Source organism: Acomys minous, assembly GCF_964271855.1.
Source record: "Acomys minous genome assembly, chromosome: 12".
Taxonomy (NCBI): domain Eukaryota; kingdom Metazoa; phylum Chordata; class Mammalia; order Rodentia; family Muridae; genus Acomys; species Acomys minous.
In genome coordinates this window covers 108,516,154-108,541,257 of record NC_140493.1, presented here as the reverse complement: position 1 = coordinate 108,541,257, position 25,104 = coordinate 108,516,154, and the positions used below count along the sequence as shown (strand labels likewise).

General features: G+C 51.3%; 1 protein-coding gene across 3 annotated transcripts; it reads left to right on the top strand.

Annotated features, from left to right (window-relative positions):
* ST6GALNAC1 (ST6 N-acetylgalactosaminide alpha-2,6-sialyltransferase 1) lies at positions 1 to 23,567 on the top strand. 3 transcript variants are annotated; one of them, XM_084750135.1, is made up of 10 exons: positions 1 to 234; positions 18,662 to 19,163; positions 19,889 to 20,057; positions 20,155 to 20,326; positions 20,700 to 20,838; positions 21,077 to 21,180; positions 21,390 to 21,479; positions 21,561 to 21,660; positions 21,821 to 22,036; positions 23,079 to 23,562. In XM_084750135.1, the coding sequence occupies exons 1-9, from the start codon at positions 116 to 118 to the stop codon at positions 22,010 to 22,012; spliced, it is 1,587 nt and encodes a 528-aa protein (XP_084606261.1). In that variant the 5' UTR covers positions 1 to 115; the 3' UTR covers positions 22,013 to 22,036; positions 23,079 to 23,562. The 3 variants fall into 3 exon arrangements, with proteins under 3 accessions (XP_084606261.1, XP_084606262.1, XP_084606260.1); XM_084750136.1 differs by having other exon boundaries at positions 21,848 to 23,567; XM_084750134.1 differs by having other exon boundaries at positions 21,821 to 23,565.
* Positions 23,568 to 25,104: the final 1,537 nt, after the last annotated feature.

The following is a 25,104-nucleotide window of genomic DNA, read 5'->3' as shown; positions in this document are numbered from 1 at the left end:
TGCAATACTAAAAGGTAGCACTCCCTAATGATCACACCTGACGGAGGAAGCTACCGACCGCCACGTTAAGGGGCTTGCTGTCATCATACGTGCCTTTAGGAACCAGCCAGCTACCATGAAGACCTGTTGTAGGAGACTGCATCCCCAGAGTCAGGCTGTCCTGGTTTTGGTCATGTTGGCCACACTCCTCCTTCTGCCCTCCTTGATAAAGGAGCCAAGCACAAAGCCTTCCAGGTAAGAAGATGCCAAGCCTGTGGTCCCCAGAAAGACTGCCCAGTGGGGAGCCTGGGGAGCTCTGAGACACCCATGGGCTCACGCGGGGTGTTAAGGTCAGGAGTCTTAGAAGGTGCCCGCAGAAGGAAGGCTAGGGATGGAGTTCTGAAGAGATGCAGATGGAGATGGTGATGTTGACCAAGGTGCGTGGGGTAACAGGAGTCTTGTGCTAAAAGGCAGGAAGGAGTCGGGGACTCGTGGACTTGTCTGCAGAGGGCAGAGACAGGACAAGACAAGTCACCCTTATGGGCTGGTGAGTAATAGGGCAGCTGACGTGCTTGCTCTGACGTGCCGTCCTCCTTGACCCAGAGCAAAGACTCAGCCCATGCATTTCCCGTGTCTCAGAGGCATTCTCACGCTGAAAAGTGAGTCAGTAAAATTCAAGACCTCCCACTGGTGGGAGTGAGGGGGACTGTGAAATCTGTACCCCAAGTGAGTCCTCCACAAGGACGCCTAAAACGTTTAGCACATCCCCTGCAACGAGACCCTCTCGCCAAACTTGATGGAAAAAGCTCTTTGGTTTCACTGCTCTTAACATTTGAAAACAAAGCACTCACTCTCTCACAGAGATGGGAAAAGGGACACAGAGAAGTTGGGCGCTGATGTGGCACAGTAGATGGGTGCTTGCCCAGCATGGACAAAGCCCAGAGACTGACTCCTGGTATAATCTAGGATGGTGGCACATCCCAGCATTGGGAGGCAGAGGCAGGAGGATCGGGGGCTGAAGTTCAGCCACATAGCAAGCACAAGGCTAGCCTGAGCTACAGGAGATGCAGTGAAATAAAAAATAAAAAAGCCCAGAGAGGTGAAGCAGGTGGTGAGGGTCTCCTAACTCCACTGCTCCTTACCACGTGGGTGTGCGCAGCGCTCACAGACCCTTCTGTGGTGTTTCTATGCACCAGACCCTGTTTGAATTGCTTCGTGCCCAGGTTCTCACTCCTTAGCATGAGGAAGACAGTCTGCTGAGGTGAGCCACTCAACGCACTGCCCTGCCTGTCACAGGGCTGGGATTCAAACCCGGGCGTTTCCATCCCGTAACCTGAGCTTGATGCCTGTAGGTTACGTAGCTGAGGATGACTTTGAACTTCTGGTCCTCCTGCCTCTCCCTCCCAAGTGTCGGGACGGCAAGTATGGTCCACGATGTTGCCTTAGGAATACTTTTTTTTTTTTTTTTTAAATCTAGGGAAGACTTGGCTGCTTTTCCTCTGTGGTCCTTATATTGTGACTTTGGGGGAAGGTTGGTTCAACACTCCCCTGCAGACATGCAAAACATCCTCTATGACTCCATCCTTGTTTACTAGGCTTCAAGAATCCATGTACGAGGCATTTAGTTTTGCCTGTGGTCTTGTTAGGATCTGAAAATCCAAAACAACCCAAGCAGGCACAAGAGTCTAGCAAAGCAAGATCTTATAATTTGAATTAGGCAGCAGAAACTGACCAGTCAGAGACAACAGCATAGACTCAGGAGCTAACTGTGTCTTCGAATGTTCGTCTTAGTGAGTATGTGAGTACATGACAACAGTTTAATGACCCTCAGGCCACTTCTGATGTTCAGGGCTGCAGAAAAGACTTGAGAACTGAACTATGACCCCATCCCAAACCAGAATGTTAGAGTTTTTAAGCTCCAAAATCACCAACATCTTGCCAAGGTATTCCTCTAGTCAGGACTTAGGGGTAGACACCTCCTTAAGGAACACATCTCTGTGGTATCCTTATCCTGTTCCCATTGGTTGGGCTACTGAACTGTGGTAAGGTAACTTGCCTAGGAATCCTGTCTCAACTTGCCAACAGGATGCCAGTTACCCACATGCAAGTCTCTTTTTGCCAAGCAGGAGTCAGTTCCCCGAGGAGGAGGAGGAGGAGGTCTTGGGAACTTAAACTTTATTTGACCCCGATTCAAAATGGAAGTTTTATTCAAAATGGCTTCAGTTCGGTTCCTTCTTACTGTAGGAAGATGCATTTGTGGCTGTTGGGACTCTGAGACGGTCTCTCCATGTAACCCTGGCCATCCTGGAACTTGCTGTGTAGACCAGGCTGGCCTCGGACTCACAGAGATCCTCCTGCCTCTGCTTCCAAAGTACCAGGATTAGTGGACCGTACAACTATTCCCAGCCTTTTGTGATTATTTATTTATGTCATTTGATTAGTCAGTTCTCAAGTATGCATTTTGTAGATGACAGTGGCCGTCACAGTGTCAAACTCATTCCTATAGGAACACGAGGAAGTGGGAGGGGCCAGAGGGAAGCTGCTGGTAGGAGTGACCTGCAGGAGAGCCCCTCCAGGCCCCCACACCCAGCCAATGCCCCCGCTCCTGAGGACGGATATGGTAAATAGACTGGTGCCCATTTCTGGTCTAGAGGCTTCTATCAGTGGTCTGCCCATTGTAAACGCACTGTCCTGTCCTGTCCCAGGTCTTCACAGGCCCGGGCAGCTGTGCAACAGGAACTTTACCACCTTCTTCCTGAGAGTCAAGAAGTGGGGTGCACACTCCCAGAAAAGTGTTTGTGGATAGTGATGTTGCCAGAAGCAGTGGGAGGCAGGAAGCTGAGAAGAACCCTCTGAGGGGCTCCTCACAGCAGAGGGCCTTTCCCCCAGGGAAACCACAGGTATTGACTCTTGAGGCCGTGTCAGAAAGAGTTGGAGCATCCAACAAGCTGCCTGAATCTCAGGGCAAGCAGGGACATCTCTGTCCCAAGCCAGGCCATGGAGTATAAAACCTGAAGAAAGGCTGGTGAAAGGAAAAAGGGCTTGGGGGTGAGGCTGTGGGCACCGAAGCCCGGGGAGCATCCAGAACAGGAAGAAGTGAGCGGCGAGCGATATTTTGAAGGTGTGGAGGGAGGAAGAGGGGCTGCAAACGGTGTACAGGTTGGAGGCACCACTGTGCGGCTACAGGGGCAGAAGGAGGGAAGGGGTTAAAGAAAAAAACCAGTAACAAAACAAAGCCCAGCTCATAGTAGGCAAGTAGAGTGGAGCACGCCTGTGGCCTCAAACACGGCACAGGTTACAGCTGCAGAGTCTTGAGTTCAAGTCCAGCTGTCACCACACAGTAGCTGGTCTCAGAAATGAAAAACTTTGAAGGGACTGGGAAGGGAGCTCAGTCAGTAAAGGACTTCACACACACACACACACACACACACCACATACACACACACACATACACACAACACACACACACCACATACACACACACATACACACAACACACACACACACAACACACACACACATACACACACACACACACACACACCACATACACACACACACATACACACAACATACACACACACACACCACATACACACACACATACACACAACACACACACACACACACCACACACACACACATACACACACACCACATACACACAACACACACACACACACCACATACACACACACATACACACAACACACACACACACACACACACACACACACACACACAAGGACTTGAGTTTGGTTCTCAGCACTCAAATAAAACTGAGGCATCATGGTGAGGGCTCATGATCCCAGTGCTGGGGAGGCAGAGACAGGGGGATTCCTGTGAATCAACAGCAGCCAAGTCTACTTAGCAAGCAGTAAGCCAATGAGAGACCCTTGCTCAAAAAGCAAAGAACGTTTCTTTCTTTCTTTCTTTCTTTCTTTCTTTCTTTCTTTCTTTCTTTCTTTCTTTTTTGGTTTTTTGAGACAGGGTTTCTCTGTGTAGCCTTGGCTGCTCTGAACTTGCTTTGTAGACCAAGCTGGCCTCAAACTCACAGCGATCCACCTGCCTCTGTCTCCCGAGTGCTGGGATTAAATATGTGTGCCACCACGCCTGGCACAAAGGTTTCTAAGGAAGACACCAGAGGCCAACCGCCGGTTTCCACATGCATACATAAACACATGCACATGCGCACACATGTGGACCTACTTGACACATACACCCCCGCCCACACACACACAGTTGAACAAAGTTTAAAATTGTAAAAGAGAGCTGTGAAAGGTTTACCTTGCTTTATGAGGGTCAGTGTGAAGGAGGCAATGACCTCTTTTAAGACACATCAACTCAGAACTGAACTGGAGTCACGTTGGGTGTGACTTTGATCGGACTGATGTTTGCACACTTTTTCAGAGATGATTGGTATGGTATCCATAAAGGTCAAAGCTGGTCCTGCCCAACCTGGAGGCTACAAAACATAGGGAATCTGGGCCCTGGGTGCCATGCCCCCCCCAACCCCCCCCCCCCTTTGGTGAATTCTCAAGAGATATAAAGTTTAACAGAAAAGAGCTAAGCACTGTGACGTGTTTGTGTGTTTATTAGTAATTGGCTGTTGTTAGTAATGAGGTCACGTGGGGCGATTGTCACAGAAGAAAGTGGGATAGTTCCAAGCAGTCATAGTGCCAGGACATCACGAGGACAACAGGGCTTGCATGATGTCTGGAGGCCACTTCGGCAAGTGGGGACATCGCAGTCTAAGGCAGCAACAAGCCAGTATCCACTCAGAAACGTGAGACTAGGGCTGGAGAGACGGCTCAGTGGTTAAGAGCACCATCTGCTCTTCCAAAGGTCCTGAGTTCAATTCCCAGCAACCATATGGTGGCTCACAACCATCTATAGTGAGATCTGGCGCCCTCTTCTGGCCTACAGGCAAACACTGTATAAATAATAAGTAAATCTTTTTTAAAAAGAGAGAGAGAGAAAGAAAAGAAACGTGAGACTAATGGGAGACTGAGCGAACTTGAACTCAAGATCTGTAGGACTTTCAATCTTACTCCAAGTATAAGGAACATGCATGGAGCTGGAGAGATGGCTCAGCGCTTAAGAGCACTGGCCGCTCTTCCAGAGGACTCAGGTTCAATCCCCAGCTCTGACACGGTAGCTCACAGCCACCTCTAATTGCATCAGCTTCTAGAGAAGCCAATGAATGCTCTCTTCTGCTTTCCCAGACACTAGACACAAACACGGTGCATATACACGCAGGAAATCACCCTTGCACATATAATAAAATAATAAAATTTAAAACAAAACAAAACAAAAAAACCCATGCCTATTTCCCTAAAGATTTGGCTTTATTGGTTCCAATTATGTGTGTGTGTCTGTGTGTCTGTGTGTGCACGTGAGTGAAGGTGCCTAGGGAGGAGTGGGAATCCCCCTGAATTAAAGTTATAGGTGATTGTGAACCACCTAATGTGGGTGTTGGGAAACTGACCTCAGGTCCTCTGGAAGAACAGAATGTGCCCTTAACTGCTGAGCCATTTCTCCAGCCAAGGAGTAGGCAGGTTTTCTCTAACCCTCTGATTTCAGAGCTTGGACTCTGATCCAGCAAGCTGCAGAATTGAATCCCAGAGGCCCTCACGTCTCTGCTCTGTCCCAGGATACCATCAAGATCTCCAGGACAGCGATGTGGTACCACATCAAGGCGTGGGCAGCTGATTTTTTTAAACCGCTCTGGAGACTGCCGTTGTGCCTGTCCCGTGCCTGTTTCAGACCCACCAGCTTAGATGGAGGTTCTTCTGATGCTGTGTGTGGTCCTGGCTTCCTCTGCTCAGCATGGACCTATTCCTCCAGGTTCTTCTTAGTTTCCTGGCGCTCACATGTAGTCTCAGATCATGGGGTCTAGGATCCCCAGAGCAGGCTGGCTAGACTAGTGTGTTAGGAAGGGAGGGTTGAGTTGACAGACTGCCTCAACAAATACTGTGGCGGCAAGTGAGGAAGCTACCCTGTGTCAACCTCTGGCCTTCACCTGCATGCACACATGGGTAAAGGAACCTCCATTCACCTGTTTCAGTTGTTGTCTGGGAGGCTTACTGCCTCTGTCTGTTAATCCTGGAAACATCTAGCCTCCTTACCACCTAGCCTAGGCCTAGAATGTTCCAGCTGAAAAGGCTCACTCTTACTTGTTCTTACTGAGCTCTGGGCTGGCTGGCTCATCTCAGAACATGGCTCAAATTCCTCTCCCAGCTGACTTACTTAATCTGGCTTCTCTCCTCAACACCTGAATTGCTCTGCTTGGCCTCAAACTAACTCCAGCAATCGGCTCTAATCTTCTGGCTCCTCATTCTCTGGCTCATTCTGTCTTCACCTGAGTCTAGCCTGTTCTCTCCTTCAACCTCTCTCTGTAAAACTCTCCCAGTAAAACTGCCTCTCTCTCTCTCTCTCTCTCTCTCTCTCTCTCTCTCTCTCTCTCTCCATTGCCCCTTAGGTAGCTTCCCTGCCCTTTCCTCTTTTCTCATGAGAGTTGTACGTATCCTATTCTGCCAAATCTTTTCTGATTCATCACTTTCTTTTTCTGCCACTCAATTAGACATCCCTTTCAAACATGGGTGCTTCCTTCTACAAACTAACTTTGCCTTAGTTCTGGATTAAAGGCATGCATTACCATGCCTGGACCTAAGCTTTTCTTCACCTGAAACTTGCTCTATACCAGGCCCTTGAACTCAGATCTGCTTGTCTCTCTGTCTCCTGGGTTGAAGGCGTGTTTGTATTCCAGCTGGATCACGTAGACCTAGGAGGTCTTTGGATGTGATCTCTTGCCAGAGCAGCCATGTTCTGAGTTAAAATTCTTCTACACACATATGCACATCTGTACACACAGAGGCAGGCACTACAAAGACAAATAATTAATCAAATGCCTTTTATTTATGCCTTATAAAGTCTTTTTTTTTTAAATTATGATACAGTGGCCGGGCATGGTGGCACACGCCTTTAATCCCAGCACTCGGGAGGCAGAGGCAGGCGGATCGATGTGAGTTTGAGGCCAGCCTGGTCTACAAAGCGAGTTCAGGACAGCCAAGGTTACACAGAGAAACCCTGTCTCAAAAAACCAAAATAAATAAATAAATAAATAAATAAAGATACAGTATTCTTCCAGGGTGTACTCCTGTATGCCAGCAGACAGCACGGCACCAGATCTCACTATAGATGGTTGTGAGACACTATGTGGTTGCTGGGAATTGAACTCAGGACCTCTGGAAGAGCGGCCAGTGCTCTTAACCTCTGAGCCATCGCTCCAGCCCGCCTTCCAAAGTCTTTGTGATGGGGTTTTGAGGCATCCTTTTTAGGATTTATTTGTGTAGGGTTCAAGTGTGCTACGCGGAGGTCAGAGGTCAGAGGACAACTTGCAGAACTTGGTTCTTTCCTATGCTGTGGGTCCCAGGGACCAAACTCAGTTCGTCAGACTTGGTGGTCAGTGCCTTTCCCAGCTGAGCCACCCAAATAGCATAGTAAGGTAGAATGGTTTCAATACGTTGTTTGCTTGTTTTAAAGAGTATCTGAACATAGCCCAGGCTGGCCTGCAACTCATGATGTAGCCTAGGCTGGCCTAGAACTCCTGGTCCTCCTGACTTAGCTTCCTAAGTACTGAAGTCTGGTATTAATATGCTTAAGAGATGGTTCAAATGGTTGTGACTGACCCGAGACGAGGCTAGGGGCAGGGTGGAGGCCGGCTTAGTAGGGCTTTCTATGCCCAGTGTACACCACAGTCCACTTACCAAGAGTTTCTCAGATCAACCAGTCAAACAAGTAAAACATAATCATGAGAAGGAGAGAATTGAGCTGGGGTTTGGGACCGAGCCTGGGTCCTGGCAGCCCTAATAGCCACCACCCACCTGTTGTCAATAGACCAATTTAAAAAATAAGTAATAGTAAGTGGGCGTGGTGGCGCACGCCTTTAATTCTAGCACTGCACTTTGGGAGGCAGGTGAATCTCTGAGGTGAGGCCAGGTCTACAGAGCGAGCTCCAGGACAGCCAGAGCAATATAGTGAAACCCTGCCTTGAAAAACAAAACAAAAAACATAATAGCGAAAGGCAGAAAAAGATCCATTCACTATGGCCAGCACCATGTGACTGGGACAAAGTGGTCCAGTGATTCCCGAGCCTGTCTTCAGGCAAGGTACGCTCCCATCATGCTGACCTATCACTGTCTGTCCTGCCAGAAGAGTTGTCAGAACTCTGGAATTCCCAGGAGACAAGCTCTCCCTCCAGCTGGCACAAGCTTCAGCTTTCTCCTTCTTCCAGAATGTCACTCCTGGGGACATTCCAATTTTTAAATTTTTCTTTGAGACAGATTTCTCTGTGTAGCTCCAGCTATCCTGGAACTCACTCTGTAGACCAGGTTGGCCCCAAACAGAGATCCACCTGCCTCTGCTTCCCAAGTGCTGGGACTAAAGGTGAGTGCCAGCACTGCCTGGCAACATTCCAATTTCTTCAGGTTTGTTATTTCAACAGTCTGATAGTCCCAAGGGAGGGACAGGAGTGTCCCTTAAAATGTCTTCGTTCTTGCCAGAGTAGTCACAGTAACTCACCCCCGATGGCCTTCCCCATCCATAGCATCATCTTGCAGGGGACCCTCTCTCAGTGTGCAGGTGTGAGCCTCCATGTCAGCAGGAAGCGAGAGCAGCATAAACCCGGTCCTGACATTAGCAAACGCTCAGGGCTACTGAGCTCAGCTCAGAGTGTCCAAGAAATCCCTGACTCGGTGGACAAGGGCAGCTGCTCAGTGTCCACATTTACTCCCTCTGTCTCTTCTCCCAGGAGAAGATTTAGGGGAGGAGAGAGGTGATCCCACAAACCCAAGGCCATAATCTCAATAGGCAGGCGAGATTGCTTGATGGGTAAAAGCATGTGCCACACAAGATGACCTGAGCCCATTTGAAGCTGGGAACGCAGTGTAGCATGTTATCCCAGAACTCCTAACGCCCCGCGGAGGTGGAGACAGGCGAGCTCCTGGGGTCTGCGGGCAGCTAGACTGCTTCATGAGGCAACTAAACAAGACAGATTCCACCTCACAGGAAGAAGAAAAGCAAGGACAACACTGAGGTTGTCCTCTAAGCTCCATAAGCTTGTTGAGGCTCCTGTGGCAGCTGGGGACAGCAGTCAGACTGTACAGCAAGCTCCTTCAATGGTGCAGCCACTTAGGCCATTTTAGAGTGTGATTATTTGATTTCGGTTTCTTGCCATGAAGTTGTTTGAGTTCCTTGTACGTCCAGCATACTAATTCCTCGTCAGGTGGAGAGCTGACCAATGCTTTATAAGGCTCTACACATGCCCCTTAATCTGAGGTCATAGCAGATTCTCCGCTGCGACTCACACCATTGCTTCGCAATGCTTTCCTGGGTGTTCTCCAGTTGCTCCATGGTTTAAACGTTTTCATTTGGAATTTTACTCCATTTGGGATTGGCTCTTGTAGATGGGGAGAGATAGGCGCCAGATGGGGAGAGATAGGCACCAGATGGGGAGAGATAGGCACCAGATGGGGAGAGACAGGGGCCAGATGGGGAGAGATAGGCGCCAGATGGGGAGAGACAGGGGCCAGATGGGGAGAGATAGGCGCCAGATGGGGAGAGACAGGGGCCAGATGGGGAGAGACAGGGGCCAGATGGGGAGATATAGGGGCCAGATGGGGAGAGATAGGGGCCAGATGGGGAGAGACAGGGGCCAGATGGGGAGAGATGGGTACCAGATGGGGAGAGACAGGGCCAGATGGGGAAAGACAGGGGCCAGATGGGGAGAGATGGGGACCAGATGGGGAGAGACAGGGGCCATATGGGGAGAGATGGGGACCAGATGAGGAGAGACAGGGGCCAGATGGGGAGAGATAGGCGCCAGATGGGGAGAGACAGGGGCCAGATGGGGAGAGACAGGGGCCAGGTGGGGAGAGACAGGGGCCAGATGGGGAGAGACAGGGGCCAGGTGGGGAGAGACAGGGGCCAGATGGGGAGAGACAGGGGCCAGGTGGGGAGAGATAGGGGCCAGATGGGGAAAGATAGGGGCCAGATGGGGAGAGACAGGGGCCAGATGGGGAGAGACAGGGGCCAGATGGGGAGAGATAGGGGCCAGATGGGGAGAGATAGGGGCCAGATGGGGAGAGATAGGGGCCAGATGGGGAGAGACAGGGGCCAGATGAGGAAAGATAGGGGCCAGATGGGGAGAGACAGGGGCCAGATGGGGAGAGACAGGGGCCAGATGGGGAGAGACAGGGGCCAGATGCGGAGAGATAGGGGCCAGATGGGGAGAGATAGGGGCCAGATGGGGAGAGATGGGGGCCAGATGGGGAGAGATAGGGGCCAGATGGGGAGAGACAGGGGCCAGATGGGGAGAGACAGGGGCCAGATGGGGAGAGATGGGGGCCAGATGGGGAGAGATAGGGGCCAGATGGGGAGAGATAGGGGCCAGATGGGGAGAGACAGGGGCCAGATAGGGAGAGACAGGGGCCAGATGGGGAGAGACAGGGGCCAGATAGGGAGAGACAGGGGCCAGATGGGGAGAGATAGGGGCCAGATGGGGAGAGATAGGGGCCAGATGGGGAGAGATAGGGGCCAGATGGGGAAAGATAGGGGCCAGATGGGGAGAGACAGGGGCCAGGTGGGGAGAGACAGGGGCCAGATGGGGAGAGATAGGGGCCAGATGGGAAGAGATAGGGGCCAGATGGGGAGAGACAGGGGCCAGATGGGGAGAGATAGGGGCCAGATGGGGAGAGATAGGGGCCAGATGGGGAGAGATAGGGGCCAGATGGGGAGAGACAGGGGCCAGATGGGGAGAGACAGGGGCCAGGTGGGGAGAGACAGGGGCCAGATGCGGAGAGATAGGGGCCAGATGGGGAGAGACAGGGGCCAGATGGGGAGACACAGGGGCCAGATGGGGAGAGACAGGGGCCAGGTGGGGAGAGACAGGGGCCAGATGGGGAGAGACAGGGGCCAGATGCGGAGAGATAGGGGCCAGATGGGGAGAGATAGGGGCCAGATGGGGAGAGATAGGGGCCAGATGGGGAGAGATAGGGGCCAGATGGGGAGAGACAGGGGCCAGATGGGGAGAGACAGGGGCCAGATGCGGAGAGATAGGGGCCAGATGGGGAGAGACAGGGGCCAGATGGGGAGAGACAGGGGCCAGGTGGGGAGAGACAGGGGCCAGATGCGGAGAGATAGGGGCCAGATGGGGAGAGATAGGGGCCAGATGGGGAGAGATAGGGGCCAGATGGGGAGAGACAGGGGCCAGATGGGGAGAGACAGGGGCCAGGTGGGGAGAGACAGGGGCCAGATGGGGAGAGATAGGGGCCAGATGGGAAGAGATAGGGGCCAGATGGGGAGAGACAGGGGCCAGATGGGGAGAGATAGGGGCCAGATGGGGAGAGATAGGGGCCAGATGGGGAGAGACAGGCGCCAGATGGGGAGAGACAGGGGCCAGATGGGGAGAGATAGGGGCCAGATGGGGAGAGACAGGGGCCAGATGGGGAGAGATAGGGGCCAGATGGGGAGAGACAGGGGCCAGATGGGGAGAGACAGGGGCCAGGTGGGGAGAGACAGGGGCCAGATGGGGAGAGATAGGGGCCAGATGGGGAGAGATAGGGGCCAGATGGGGAGAGACAGGCGCCAGATGGGGAGAGACAGGGGCCAGATGGGGAGAGACAGGGGCCAGGTGGGGAGAGACAGGGGCCAGATGGGGAGAGATAGGGGCCAGATGGGGAGAGATAGGGGCCAGATGGGGAGAGACAGGCGCCAGATGGGGAGAGACAGGGGCCAGATGGGGAGAGATAGGGGCCAGATGGGGAGAGACAGGCGCCAGATGGGGAGAGACAGGGGCCAGATGGGGAGAGATAGGGGCCAGATGGGGAGAGACAGGGGCCAGATGGGGAGAGATAGGGGCCAGATGGGGAGAGACAGGGGCCAGATGGGGAGAGACAGGGGCCAGATGGGGAGACACAGGGGCCAGATGGGGAGAGACAGGGGCCAGATGGGGAGAGATAGGGGCCAGATGGGGAGAGATAGGGGCCAGATGGGGAGAGATAGGGGCCAACTTTTATTCCTCTGCCTGTGGATATCCAGTTCTCTCAACACTAGTAATTTATCTGAGACAGAGTCCTGTTATGTAGTCCAGGCTAGCCTCAGACTCCCTGGCCTTTTACCTACCTTAGCCTGTGAGTGTTGGGTTAGAGACATGCACCTTATGCCTGGATTTAGCACTGTTTATTTGTTTGTTTGTTTGTTTGTTTTGGTTTTTCAAGACAGGGTTTCTCTGTGTAGCCTTGGCCATCCTGGACTCACTTTGTAGACTAGGCTGGCCTCGAACTCACAGCAATCCGCCTGCCTCTGCCTCCCGAGTGCTGGGATTAAAGGTATGTGCCACCACGCCTGGCTTGCACCTTTTTTTTTGTTGTTGTTGTTTGGTTTTTTTTCGAGACAGGGTTTCTCTGTGTAGCCTTGGCTGTCCTGGACTCTCTTTGTAGACCAAGCTGGCCTCCAACTCACAGAGATCCACCTGCCTCTGCCTCCTGAGTGCTGGGATTAAAGGCGTGCGCCACCACTGCCCAGCACCTTCTGCTCATCTTGGGCACACATGACTTGGTTTTTTTTGAGAAAAGTCCTGTGCTCAAGGCCAGCCCTGCATGTGCACAAGGTCAGGGCCCCTTGGAGTCTGAACTTCCGGAACAACCAGCATCTGGAGACCTTTTAAATCTTCGTTGAACTCTGTGCCTGAGAACAAGGAAACACCTATATATACACCCACGTAGATACAGCCAGTAATTATAGGTATATTTAATTATAAAGAAGTAAGCAAAATTTAATAATGTAATTTTGTCACCACCTGGGTCATTGGCTTCAACTTCCCATAAAAGTTAAACAAGTCACCAAGCAGCTGGAGCATCTACAGACAGAAAGTCCTTCAGAGTCACCGAGCCCACAGATTCCAAAGAGGGGCTCTTGATCTGTTCACACAGCCGTCCCTGCTATGTGATGGAGAAAACCCATCCCTTGGGCTGTGTGTGGGTGTAGCTCAGTTGGTAGGGTACCAACTTGCCTAGCATGCACGGAGCCGCGGGTCTGATTCCCAGCACGGCACAAACTGTCCATAGTGGTGCACGCTTATAACCTCAGCATTTGGGAGGTGGGGGCAGGATGTTAGAGTTCAAAGTCATCCTGGGCTACACAGTGAGTTTGAGGCCAGCCTGGGATACATGAGACACACACACACACACACACACACACACACACACACACACACACGCATATGTATATATATATACACACGCATATGTATATATATATACATATATATATGTATGTATGTAGTATGTATGTATGTGTCTTTATAAATATGCACACTGGAAAGACAACTCATCATGCATAGGATCAAGGTTTGATTTCTAGCGCTCACATGGGCCTTTAACCTCTATGAGAGCCTGAATTTATGTGCACATATTCACACACTGATACAACATAATTTAATAAGAGGAAATCTTAAAACAAACACTGTCACACATGTGCGTGATAGGCACGTGTGTGTGTGTGTGTGTGTGTGTGTGTGTTCCAAGGAAAAAGGCCCCTGTTAGGCAGCAAGGGGCCCACTCCTATCAGGCATCTGTTTAGAAACCTTAAGAGAAGTTGAGTCTTTATTCTCTTTCTTTCTTTCTTTCTTTCTTTCTTTCTTTCTTTCTAAAGATTTATTTATTAATTATTATGTATACAGTGCTCTGTCTGCATGTACACCTGCAGGCCAGAAGAGGGCATCAGATCATAATATAGATGGTTGTGAGCCACCATGTGGTTGAGTGGAATTGAACTCAGGACCTCTAGAGGAGCAGTCAATGTCCTTAACCTCTGAGCACCCCCTGGAAAGCCAGAACAAATCACTTTTCACCCCTAGTTTGGAAATAAAAAAGCAGGAAATACGATGTAACCAAAAAGCTGGCCTCCCTCCCCTGGGAGGACCTGGGAGCAAAGGTTCGCAGGTTCTCTGCCCGCTGCGCAGGCTGAACTTCTCCAGAGATGAAGGGTCCAGCCTGTCTTCTGCCCCTAGCAGCAATGATGCCCAATTGTCCAGGTCCAATGATTGACCTTATTCAAATCTGCATTCTTGACACCCACAATGCATGTTATAGGGTCTGCCTAGAGCCAATATGACTCGAACACCAGATCAATGCAGATGACAAGAATTTATTGTAATCAATCTGCTACTGATTGATCAGGGCCACAGATCGGACTCTAGCGCTGGACTGTGACCCTGAATGGAAGGTGTATTTAAAGGATGACACCATAAACACCTGTGCCAAGTTTTTTGTTGTTGTTTTTTGTTGAGACAGGGTTTCTCTGTGTAGCCTTGGCTGTCCTGGACTCTCTTTGTAGACCAAGCTGGCCTCCAACTCACAGAGATCCACCTGCCTCTGCCTCCTGAGTGCTGGGATTAAAGGCGTGCGCCACCACTGCCCAGCACCTTCTGCTCATCTTGGGCACACATGACTCTAGCCATGCCTGCTCCTACCATTGTTTTCCTCAGCTATGTGCAAGAGACCTCTTGAGGCTACGCGAAGGAAAAAAGAGAGAGCAGGAAACGGACAGACAGAACCTTTGAGCACTTCCCCTCACCTGCCCACATGATTGGAGGAATCCTTAACCTGTCTGACTCCTGGTTTATCTTACCTGTAAGGCGGATTGCTGCTTTTGACGTCTGAGCAAAGCCCCTGGGATTATTCCCCAACACTGTACAGAGCATCGGTGAAAACCACAAACTCAGGGGCTGGCAAGAGGGGGTTCAGCAGGTGAAGGCACTGACTGTCTGGGTCTCCAGGACCCCCAGGGCGGGAGGAGAGAACCAACACCCCACCCCTGTCACTGTCCTCCGACCTCACAAACATGCCATGACATTTGCGCCCCTTCTCCCGAAATAAGTTAGTATAATGGCCAAGTGTGGTATTGCACAATTTTAATCCCAGTACTTGGGAGGCAGAGGCAGGTGGATCTCTGTGAGTTCCAGCCTATCCTGGCTTACAGAGTGAGTTCCAGGATGTATAAGGCTGTGTAGAAAAGCCCTGTCTCAAACTCAATAAATAAAAGCTAGATCGCTCTCACCGCAGTTAAGAACACATGCTGCTCTAACAGAGACCCTGGCCTCAGTTCCAGCACTCATACGATACCTTACAACCAACCACCTATAGAGGCTACCCCAGCACATCCAACACCTTTTCCTGCCTTCCACAAGCACTAGGCGCACACATGGTGCACTTACATACATGCAGGCAAATCAGTCATACTCATAAAAAGTTTTAGATATAAGTAAGTTCTTTTTAAAAAGCATAACAGAAAGTTGAAATGAGTTTTTAGCAAGCATTGGTTCTCCTAACCTTGAAGCCCTGTTGTTTGTTGTGTTGTCTGAGGCAGGGAGCTGTGCAACCCAGGCCCGCCTCTAATTCATTACGTAGCAGAGAGCGACCTTAGACCCTGGTCCTTCTGTCTCCATCTCTCAGGTTCGGGGATCACAGGCCATGTCCCTAGATCCAGCAAGGACGTGAGCTTGAACAACAGCATTTGGCCTGTGTATAGCAGATGCTGTCACCTTGAAGGCATAAATGATACGCTCTCATGGTCACCAATGACGCACTGGAGTCCCATGGGGGAAGAAAGCAAACCTTGTCTTCCTGGTGTAACTTATCCAAGAGTGGAGTTCTGTACTTCACTGTCCCCATGTCTTCTGTCCTCTGTCTGTCTGCTGCATGAGTCTGCATGTACGCCTACCTGAAGGCTGTCTTCCAAACTGTACGTTTGTCTGAGTCTGTCTGAGAGTGACTGCATGTGTCTGTCCCTAACAAAGGACTTTGCTCTGGCTTTATTTTATTTTATTTTATTTTATGTGCATCAGTGTTTTGCCTGCATGTATGTCTGTGTGAGGGTGTCAGATCTTGGAGCTACAGACAGTTGTAAGCTGCCATGTGGGTGCTGGGAATTGAACCCGGGTCATTTGGAAGACCAGTCAGTGCTCTTGACCGCTGAGCCATCTCTCCAGACCCCCTTTGTTCTGTCTTTATTGAGCAGCACAGAGAGCACCACACAGTGAAGGGATGGAATCCTTACTAAAATCTTTAACAGTTTTACAAGGGACTAAGTCACTGGCTCTGGCAGACCCAACCTCCAGTATTACAAATATCATTCTTTTTTTTTTTCTCCCTTGAGACAGGGTCTCTCTGTGTAGCCTTGGCTGTCCTGGACTTGCTTTGTAGACCAGGCTGGCCTCGAACTCATAGCGATCCACCTGCCTCTGCCTCCCAAGTGCCCAGGCATTCTTTTTTTTTTTTTAAGCTTTATTTATTTATTATCTATATAGGGCTCTGCCTCCATGTACACCTGCAGGCAGAAGAGGGCATCAGATCACATTATAGATGGTTGTGAGCCACCGTGTGGTTGCTGAGAATTGAACTCAGGACCTTTGAGCCATCTTCCAGCCCACAAGTATCATTCTTTGCCAAGCAATATCCAAATATTATGCTCATCATTTATGACGCATATTCATTTTATAAGATTTCGTCCAACCTCTGTTTTTATTGCTTTCAGCAAATGATGCATAAGCTTTGTTCTCTGGGCCCAAAGAATCCATAATTTAGGATGATAGCTACGCAATAACTCAGGTTGTAAAAGTTGGTTAGATGGGAAATTTGAGATAAGTAATTGTTATGCTGCTCTATTAAAGTCAGGTTAAACAGGCTGAGTACACAGTAGAATATACAGTCTTAAATCTTGTATGATCTCAAGGTAAATGATTAACTCTGATGTGAGCTCTGGGAAAAGTTCCGGTCTCTAAGCTGTAGTAGATATTTTCATAATATTGCCACAAGAGGACATAAGAAAGATGTCAATCCAAGTGGTGTTCACTAAATGTTGGCTATATGTAGTGTGTGTGTGTGTGTGTGTGTGTGTGTGTGTGTGTGTGTGTGTGTAACAAGCACTTCCATTTTGTTTTCATTTAATCAAAGGAGGAAAGTAAATTCAAACTCCCAGGCCTTGGGGACTTGGGGACTTCCCAATAGCTGAATAGCTTCTGTTTTAAGGAGACAGTTGTCTGCATGCAATCACCTCTGAAACAATCTCTAAGTAGACAGTGCCTGTGTCCAGCCATCTCAGGGACAACTTCTCCATCTTGCTGGCAAGAGTAAACTAAGTTCATGTTCCCAGGCCCAGGAACCAACTCCTATCCGGATTGGTGGGGAAATGTAACAATAACTTGGCACAGATGTGCCAAGCATGGTGGTGCACACCTTTAATCCCAGCATTCAGGAGGCAGAGGCAGGTGGATCACTGTGCACAGTGGCCGGCAGGCAAAGGTGGAGCTGAGAGCTTGACTTCCTGATCTGCAGGCAGAGAAGGTGGCTTGGGCGCACCCCCAGTGACACACCTCCTCCAACAAGGCCACACCTCCTAATCCTTCCCAAACTGTTCCACCAACTGGGGACCAAATTGATCGGGGCCAATCTCGTTCAAACCATCATTGACGCCTTCAACAGACTCAGATAAAAGTAGAAAAACAGGGGCTGGGGAGATGGCTCAGAGGGTAAAATGATTGCTGCATAAATATAAGGACCTGAGTTCAGATCCCAGCACCCACACCACCCGTGAGGACCCGAGTTCAGATCCCAGCACCCACGCCACCCATGGGGACCCGAGTTCAGATCCCAGCACCCACGCCACCCATGGGGACCCGAGTTCAGATCCCAGCACCCACGCCACCCATGGGGACCCGAGTTCAGATCCCAGCACCCACGCCACCCATGGGGACCCGAGTTCAGATCCCAGCACCCACACCACCCACGAGGACCTGAGTTCAGATCCCAGCACCCACACCACCCATGGGGACCCGAGTTCAGATCCCAGCACCCACACCACCCACGAGGACCTGAGTTCAGATCCCAGCACCCACACCACCCATGGGGACCCGAGTTCAGATCCCAGCACCCACACCACCCATGGGGACCCGAGTTCAGATCCCAGCACCCACACCACCCACGAGGACCTGAGTTCAGATCCCAGCACCCACACCACCCACGAGGACCTGAGTTCAGATCCCAGCACCCACACCACCCACGAGGACTTGAGTTCAGATCCCAGCACCCACACCACCCATGAGGACCCGAGTTCAGATCCCAGCACCCACACCATCCAGCGTTAAAGTTATTTTTATAAACTTGTGCTTGTTTCTCTTAGTTTATTTCTTAACCTGGCTATCACACAAATAATTGAGACTCTTTTATAGCACAAGGCTTCATAACACAATCTGAGCAGTCTACGTCGACTCTTAACCCTCTGTGCTATTCTGTCTTACACCCAGGAAACATCCCAGAGATGCTTGCCCTTTGGAGCTTTTCTTGGCTCAGCTCTAGCTACTTCCTCCTGATCTTCCTTGGACTTCTCCCCTCGGCTTAATCCCCTGGCTCATCTCCTAACTCCTCCTCCCCTGGCAGGCAGGAAGTCCAACCCCTTCCCCCCCCCCCTCCTCATTGATCAGCTAAAAGCTGTTTTATTGACACATCAGGGGGACAATTGGGGAGCAGAGTTTACACAACATTTGGACAGGAAATCAGAATGTAAACTACACGATAACCTTTTGCCTACAATCCCGCCTTCATCAAGAGTTCTCTGTCTCCAGGTATCAGTTTAGAGCGAACAGTGAAGAAAACTGCCAGGAAACAGCACAAAAGGCTGCACCCCACAGACCCATCATGGCACTGCCACCCAGTGTTCAAGACAAGGAGACGACCTCTGTCAGGACAGAAGAGCTGGGCCTGCAGAATCAGGACAGAGGGGCAGGCCGGGGAGATGGGGAGAGGGAGAGGAAGTTGGAGACCACAAGGAAAGCACCAGGGGAGCATCAGAGCAACGCAGAGCCTGCGGCAAAGACTCTTGATGCAGAACAAAAGGGCAAAAAATGGACAGTGACAGGAGCACAGTCACCAAGGCTGAGAAAGAGACCAACGGCCACAGGAGCTGTCCTAGACAGGGAGAAAGTGGCCAAGGCCACCCCGTCCCATGCCTCTTTCCCACATGCCACCACACAAAAACGCCAAATGCTGAAGGCCGCCAACTTCAAGTCAGAGCCTCGGTGGGATTTTGAGGAAGACTATAGCTTGGATGTGGGGGGTCTGCAGACGGTGAGTAGGGGCCTCCCTCCCTTACGATGCCCCAGTCCCAAGCAGCCCCTTCCTCCAGGCTCAGCTTCTGGTCTTTACCTGGTGACACACACCACGCTCAGCCTGACACTGCTATTGGCACATCCTTCCTTCCTGCGACAGCAAAGTTGGGGAGCAGAAGGCGGGTCCAGAGTGTGGACGGCTCAGAAAGGTGTGGGTGGGAAGGGGTTTGCCTGAACCATTGAAGGAAGCCTGGGAGAGAGAATGTGGCTGGCTGTGGGGTGTGGGGTGTGGGTCCTCATTCCATGGTTGTGGGACTAGCGGACAAGAAGACACAACCTTGTGCCCAGCTGCTCTGCTCTCAGGAACATTGCCGTCCCTGGGAAGCCTGCTCTAGAACCTTCACTCTCTTCCAGGCTCAAGAAAGCCTGCAAGCACTCAACCCCATGCTCCCTCCCTGATCTCTCTCACCCCTACCGCGACGGCAATATTGAAAACCTGTTTGTGTATATACACTGCCCCAATAGTGCAGCGGATGCCCCGTGTGTGAGGGAGCTGAGGGGGCCCATTTTCTGGGACCACGGTGGGCCCAGACATAGTGTTAGGCAGTCAGAGTGAGGTCTAGAGTAAAAGGGAGAGTAGGGAGGGACAGGAGCTTTCAAACTGTGAAGGCCAGACCAGCCCCTGACTGATGGCTCTCCTGGGCCACTCCCTTACCTGACCTTGACGTGTCTTCCTGCACATAGACCTGCCCTGACTCTGTGAAGATCAGGGCATCCAAGTCACCATGGCTACAGAATATCTTTCTGCCCAACATCACTCTCTTCCTGGACTCTGGACGCTTCACCCTGAGCGAATGGAACCGGCTAGAGCACTTTGCACCGCCCTTTGGCTTTATGGAGCTCAATCGGTCCTGTGAGTCCCTTACCTCAGGGCAGAGGGGGCGCCGGCTTCCTATCCTCCTGGGTCTGCCTCCTTCCAGGCCTCTGAGTGGAGTCCCAATCTGTTCCAGTGGTAGAGAAGGTCGTGACCCGCTTCAATCCGGTACCCCAGCAGCAGCTGCTCCTGGCCGGACTCCCCTTAGGGACCACCAGGTGCATCACCTGTGCTGTGGTGGGCAACGGGGGCATCCTGAACGACTCACATGTGGGCCAGGAGATAGACAGCCATGACTATGTTTTCCGGTATGTTCTCCTTTTCCAGCCCCTTGCCTGCAGATGTAGGGGTGGGGGGTGGGGGGACTTGGCTAGTGCCCCCATATCTTTATCTAAAAAATGGAGTGTGTCTACAACTCCTGTGGTCTCCCACTTTGTCCTTTCCTACCCACTTCCACAAATTTCTGTCCTCCATTCACACACTCTAGTTTGATCTTTCTTTCTTTCTTTCTTTTTAAGATTTGTTTATTTATTATGTGTACAGTGCACATCTGATCACATTACAGATGGTTGAGAGCCACCATGTGGTTGCTGGGAATTGAACTCAGGACCTCTGGAAGAGCAGTCGGCGCTCTTAACCGCTGAGCCATCTCTCCAGCCCTCGTTTGATCTTTCTCTGCAGACTGAGCGGAGCTGTTACTAAAGGGTACGAGCAGGATGTGGGGACCCGGACATCCTTCTACGGCTTCACTGCCTTCTCTCTGGTCCAGTCTATCCTCACATTGGGGCCTCAACGCTTCCAGCACGTGCCTCTAGGGAAGGTGAGGAGACAGGATTGGGCCCGGGCCGCACAGCCTGTACACAAGGGGAGAGAGGAGGCCCGCGTGTGGCTGGAACCCGGGTCATCACAAGCTTTGTTCCTATGAGGGCAAGAGTAGTGAGCACAGCCCCTCAGGCCACGGGAGAGCCAGTGGACAGTCTGGAGTCAGAGCCTGGCCAGGCCCAGCGCAGGCTCCTCAAGGCAGGACTCCTGCTCCACTTGCTGGTTTTGGTCTTCAGGATGTCCGATACCTACACTTCTTGGAAGGCACCCGGGACTATGAGTGGCTGGAAGCGATGTTTTTGAATCAGACCATGGCCAAAACCAAACTCTCCTGGTTCAGGTATCCACTTCCGTCCTCTTGCCGCCCCCACCCCCCCCCACCCGCCAGACTGAGCAGTGAGTGGCTGACTTCAAAGGGTTACACAAGGTGGGGCCCGCTGCTGTGCCACCCGGAGGAGGGATAGCGGTCACACCATGACCCGGACACCATGATCCCCCCAACAGGCCTGGTAAGAAAACGGGGCCTGAGTGAATCTTCTCTGGCCACAGACGCAGGCCCCAGGAAGCCTTCCGGGACGCCTTGGACTTGGATAGATACTTCCTGCCGCACCCAGACTTTCTCCGCTACATGAAGAACAGGTGAGGGCAGAAAGCCAGCAGAGGGACCGCGCGCGGCCCTCGCATCCTTGCCGGCTCCTGACAGTTGGGGATTCTGAACAGGTTTCTGAGGTCAAAGACCCTGGACACTGCTCACTGGAGAATATACCGCCCCACCACTGGCGCCCTCCTGCTGCTTACGGCCCTCCATCTCTGTGACAAGGTAAGGCTGCAACGCCCCCCCCCCCCCCCCCGCCCCGGGTGGGAAGCGGGCGTGCGCATGCGCTCCAGACCCCTAGGGACAGGAGCAAGACGAAGAAGGGACAGAGAAAGCCCCAGGAGACAGCCGCTGCAGTCCAGTCTCTCCTCCGATCTTCGTGCAGGTGAGTGCTTACGGCTTCATCACCCAGGGCCACGAGCGCTTCTCTGACCACTACTATGACAAAACATGGAATCGGCTGATCTTTTACATAAACCATGACTTCAAGCTGGAGAGAGAGGTCTGGAAGCGGCTGCACGATGAAGGCATCATCTGGCTGTACCAGCGCCCACAAAGTACCAAGGCAAAGAACTGAGCAGAGGCCAGACCTCAGTCAGGGGTCCTCTCCATCCTTACGGCACAGTGTAAGACTTCCTCAAACGCCCCTGCCCATCCTCCCAGGACTCAAACCTGCCCCACGCCATTCGACAGTTCCAAGGAACAGCTGTGCAGTGACGGAGCTTTGGAGTAAAAATCACTGCAGGCTCTGGTAATTTCTTACTCAAACCCCACAGTTAGAATTTGAGCCAAACCCCAAACATTTCAGTTCGCCTTACTTTACTTTTCAAACTCTGTCTTCGGGTTTTTGGACTCTGGAACACACACACACAAACAAAACAAAACAAAAACAAACAAGCAAAACCACTAAAGAACAAATTGAAGTACTACGTCATGGATGGAAGAAAAACAAAACAACTTTATTTAGACTTAACGCTCTGTACCAAAGAGCTTGCAATAGGCTCAGGTGGTGCAGTAGCGGCTTCGGCCGGCAGGGGGCGGCAGCTGGGCGCCCGAGCACTCCTTCTAGGCAGGAAGAGGTGGCTATGGTCCTGCTTTGAAGTCTTTTGCAGGGGCAGGGCATAATGGGGCCAGCCCAGCACTCCAAAGCAAGAAGCTAGTGCAGGCCTGAGAAGGCTGAAGTGGCTGAGAGTGATGCAAGCCGTGAGGGCAGCCCAAGATGCAGCTGGGCAGGTAGGCAGGATGCCCCCAAGGTGGCCAGAGAAGCTCACTGAAGGTGTGTCTGCCCAGAGACACCCCCTTTCCATGTGTCCTGTTCGGGACAGCTCTGGGACTAGCAGGTGGTATTGGGGGAGGGTGCTGCAGAGACCACCCTGGAGAGTGACACTTCTCTGGTCTGAAGAGTGACAGTTGCTGCCCCTGCCAGCCTCTTCCCCACCCATCACCACAGCTCTGCAGGGGTGGCCACCACATTCAGTCAGAGCCCAGAGAGAAAAATAGCATCGGTGCAGGGCGGTCCTTCGCCCAAGTTGGGCCCACGTCCCATTCTGTGGCTTCACTCTGCCTATATCATAGAATACATAGTTGACCCACTCAGGAAGAAACAGGCAATAGAATTAGAAACACAAACTTAGTGGTGCAAGCTTGGCTAGCAGATAATATCTCCTAGGTTCCAAGCCACCACGGAAGGAGAAAAGTTAGTTAAGATCATCATCATCATCGTCATCGTCATCATCGGGCTGGAGAGATGGCTCAGCGGTTAAGAGCACTGGCCGCTCTTCCAAAGGTCCTGAGTTCAATTCCCAGCAACCACATGGTGGCTCACAACCATCTATAATGAGATCTGGTGCCACGGCGTCTGCTGGCCTGCAGGCGTACACTCTGGAAGAATACTGCATCACAATAAATAAATAATTTTTAAAATAATAATAATAATCATCATCATCATCGCCCCAGAGCTAGCTCCAGGGCTAAGAGCACATACTGCTCTACCAGAGGACCTGAGTTTGGACGCCAGCACTTACTTATCTTACGCGGCCCCAACTGCCTACAACTCCAGTCCCAGGGGATCCGTTGCCGCCTTCTGGACTTTGCAGCACCTTCATTCATGTGCATATACCCACACAAGGACCCTCATACACACGTCTAATAATGCTTATTATTAGGCCTATAATTATTATTATGGCAGCATTTTCTAACCTGGTAGCAATCAATCAAGACACAGACACCTGTTATATTTTAAAGTAGCCTTAGTTAACCTGGGGCAGGGCAGATATTATTCTCCTAAACTACTTCCCATAGTGGGGCAGGTATGGGATCCCTGTCCCAATCCCACGCCATCTGCTTCTAATAATTTCAAGCAAGCTACCTCCCATCCATAATCCCATATACTTGCTAATGTTCTTCATCTGTGCCAAGTCTCCAACCACGCCGGCCATGTGCTCCTCTTCTGTCTCACCCATGATGGCGCAACCTTCTTCTCCTCTCCTCTGGTCTCTGTTCCCCAGATTCTCTCTCTGTCTCCCCAGCCCAGGAACCTTAGCCATGGCTATCTCATTTTCCCTGTCCAGGTGTGACGGGCCTCTTATTAATTAGCATCAAAATATATCAGGCCAACAGGGAGTCAGTCAAAGTCAAAGTCAAGGAGTAAGGAACAGGAGGAGGAGTTGGGGGGGGTGGAGAAGACAGAGGAGGGAGAAAAGAAGGGAGGGGGAGGGGAGAGGGAGGAGGGAGGAGGGGAAGGAGAAAAAAGTGCCGCAGCAACCCGGGACCCACTCTGAAGGAGTCTTCTTCTACGCAAACCCAAATGCTCTGAGGATGAGAGGAAATGCTGTCAAGGGGCAAGTTTCAACAAAAACCAAACAGGAAAGGAGTGCTAATGTAAACACGACAAAAACTATCGACAAATCCCTGCAGATAGGGCCTAGACATTGGAAGTCACAGTTTCACATCTATCCAATAGCTTACACATTTCCCCCGGAATCATCACTAGACAGAAAAGCTTACTAGGCAATCTCCATCGCATACAAAATACTTTGTAATGCCCGTGAGTTTTGAGGAAAGCCAAGCATGGGGGCCTGGAGAGATACCTGATTGGTAAGGTCTGGCAGCCATTCCAAAGGATCCGGGTTCAGTTCTCAGCACCCAACCAATGGCTCAAAGGCCTGTTACCCCAGCTCCACGAGGTATGACACCCTCTTCTGGCTTCTGCGGGCATCCACTCACATAGACATGCGCACATACACATAAATAAAAATAATCAAGATAAAGGTTAAAAAGAACAGCTGAATTTCCAAGAAGGGTCCCAGGGGGCTAACTGGGCCTAGGTTCAAAATGGAGCCCGGTGGCCATTTGATGCCTGGCGGGGTCATGTCTCTGCTCAGTATTCCTGGAATAGCCACAAGCTGAATTCCTGTAACCCTTGCCTGGGCACGGGGCTGTTTCAGCTCCCAAGATAACCAGGCTCTGGAAAGTCCTATTTTGCCATCAGGACTGACCTGCTATGACTTGTAGCCAGCCAATCAGGACTGAGTATACGCTATTCGTTGACACCCCTCATTTACATAGCTGACCCAGTGGAATCCTGAGTCAGAACTTTCTCCGTAGGAGCCAGCCCTCTCTTTTTTCCTGTATATTGTTGTTTTCTTTGGAAAACAGCACTCCTTGGAT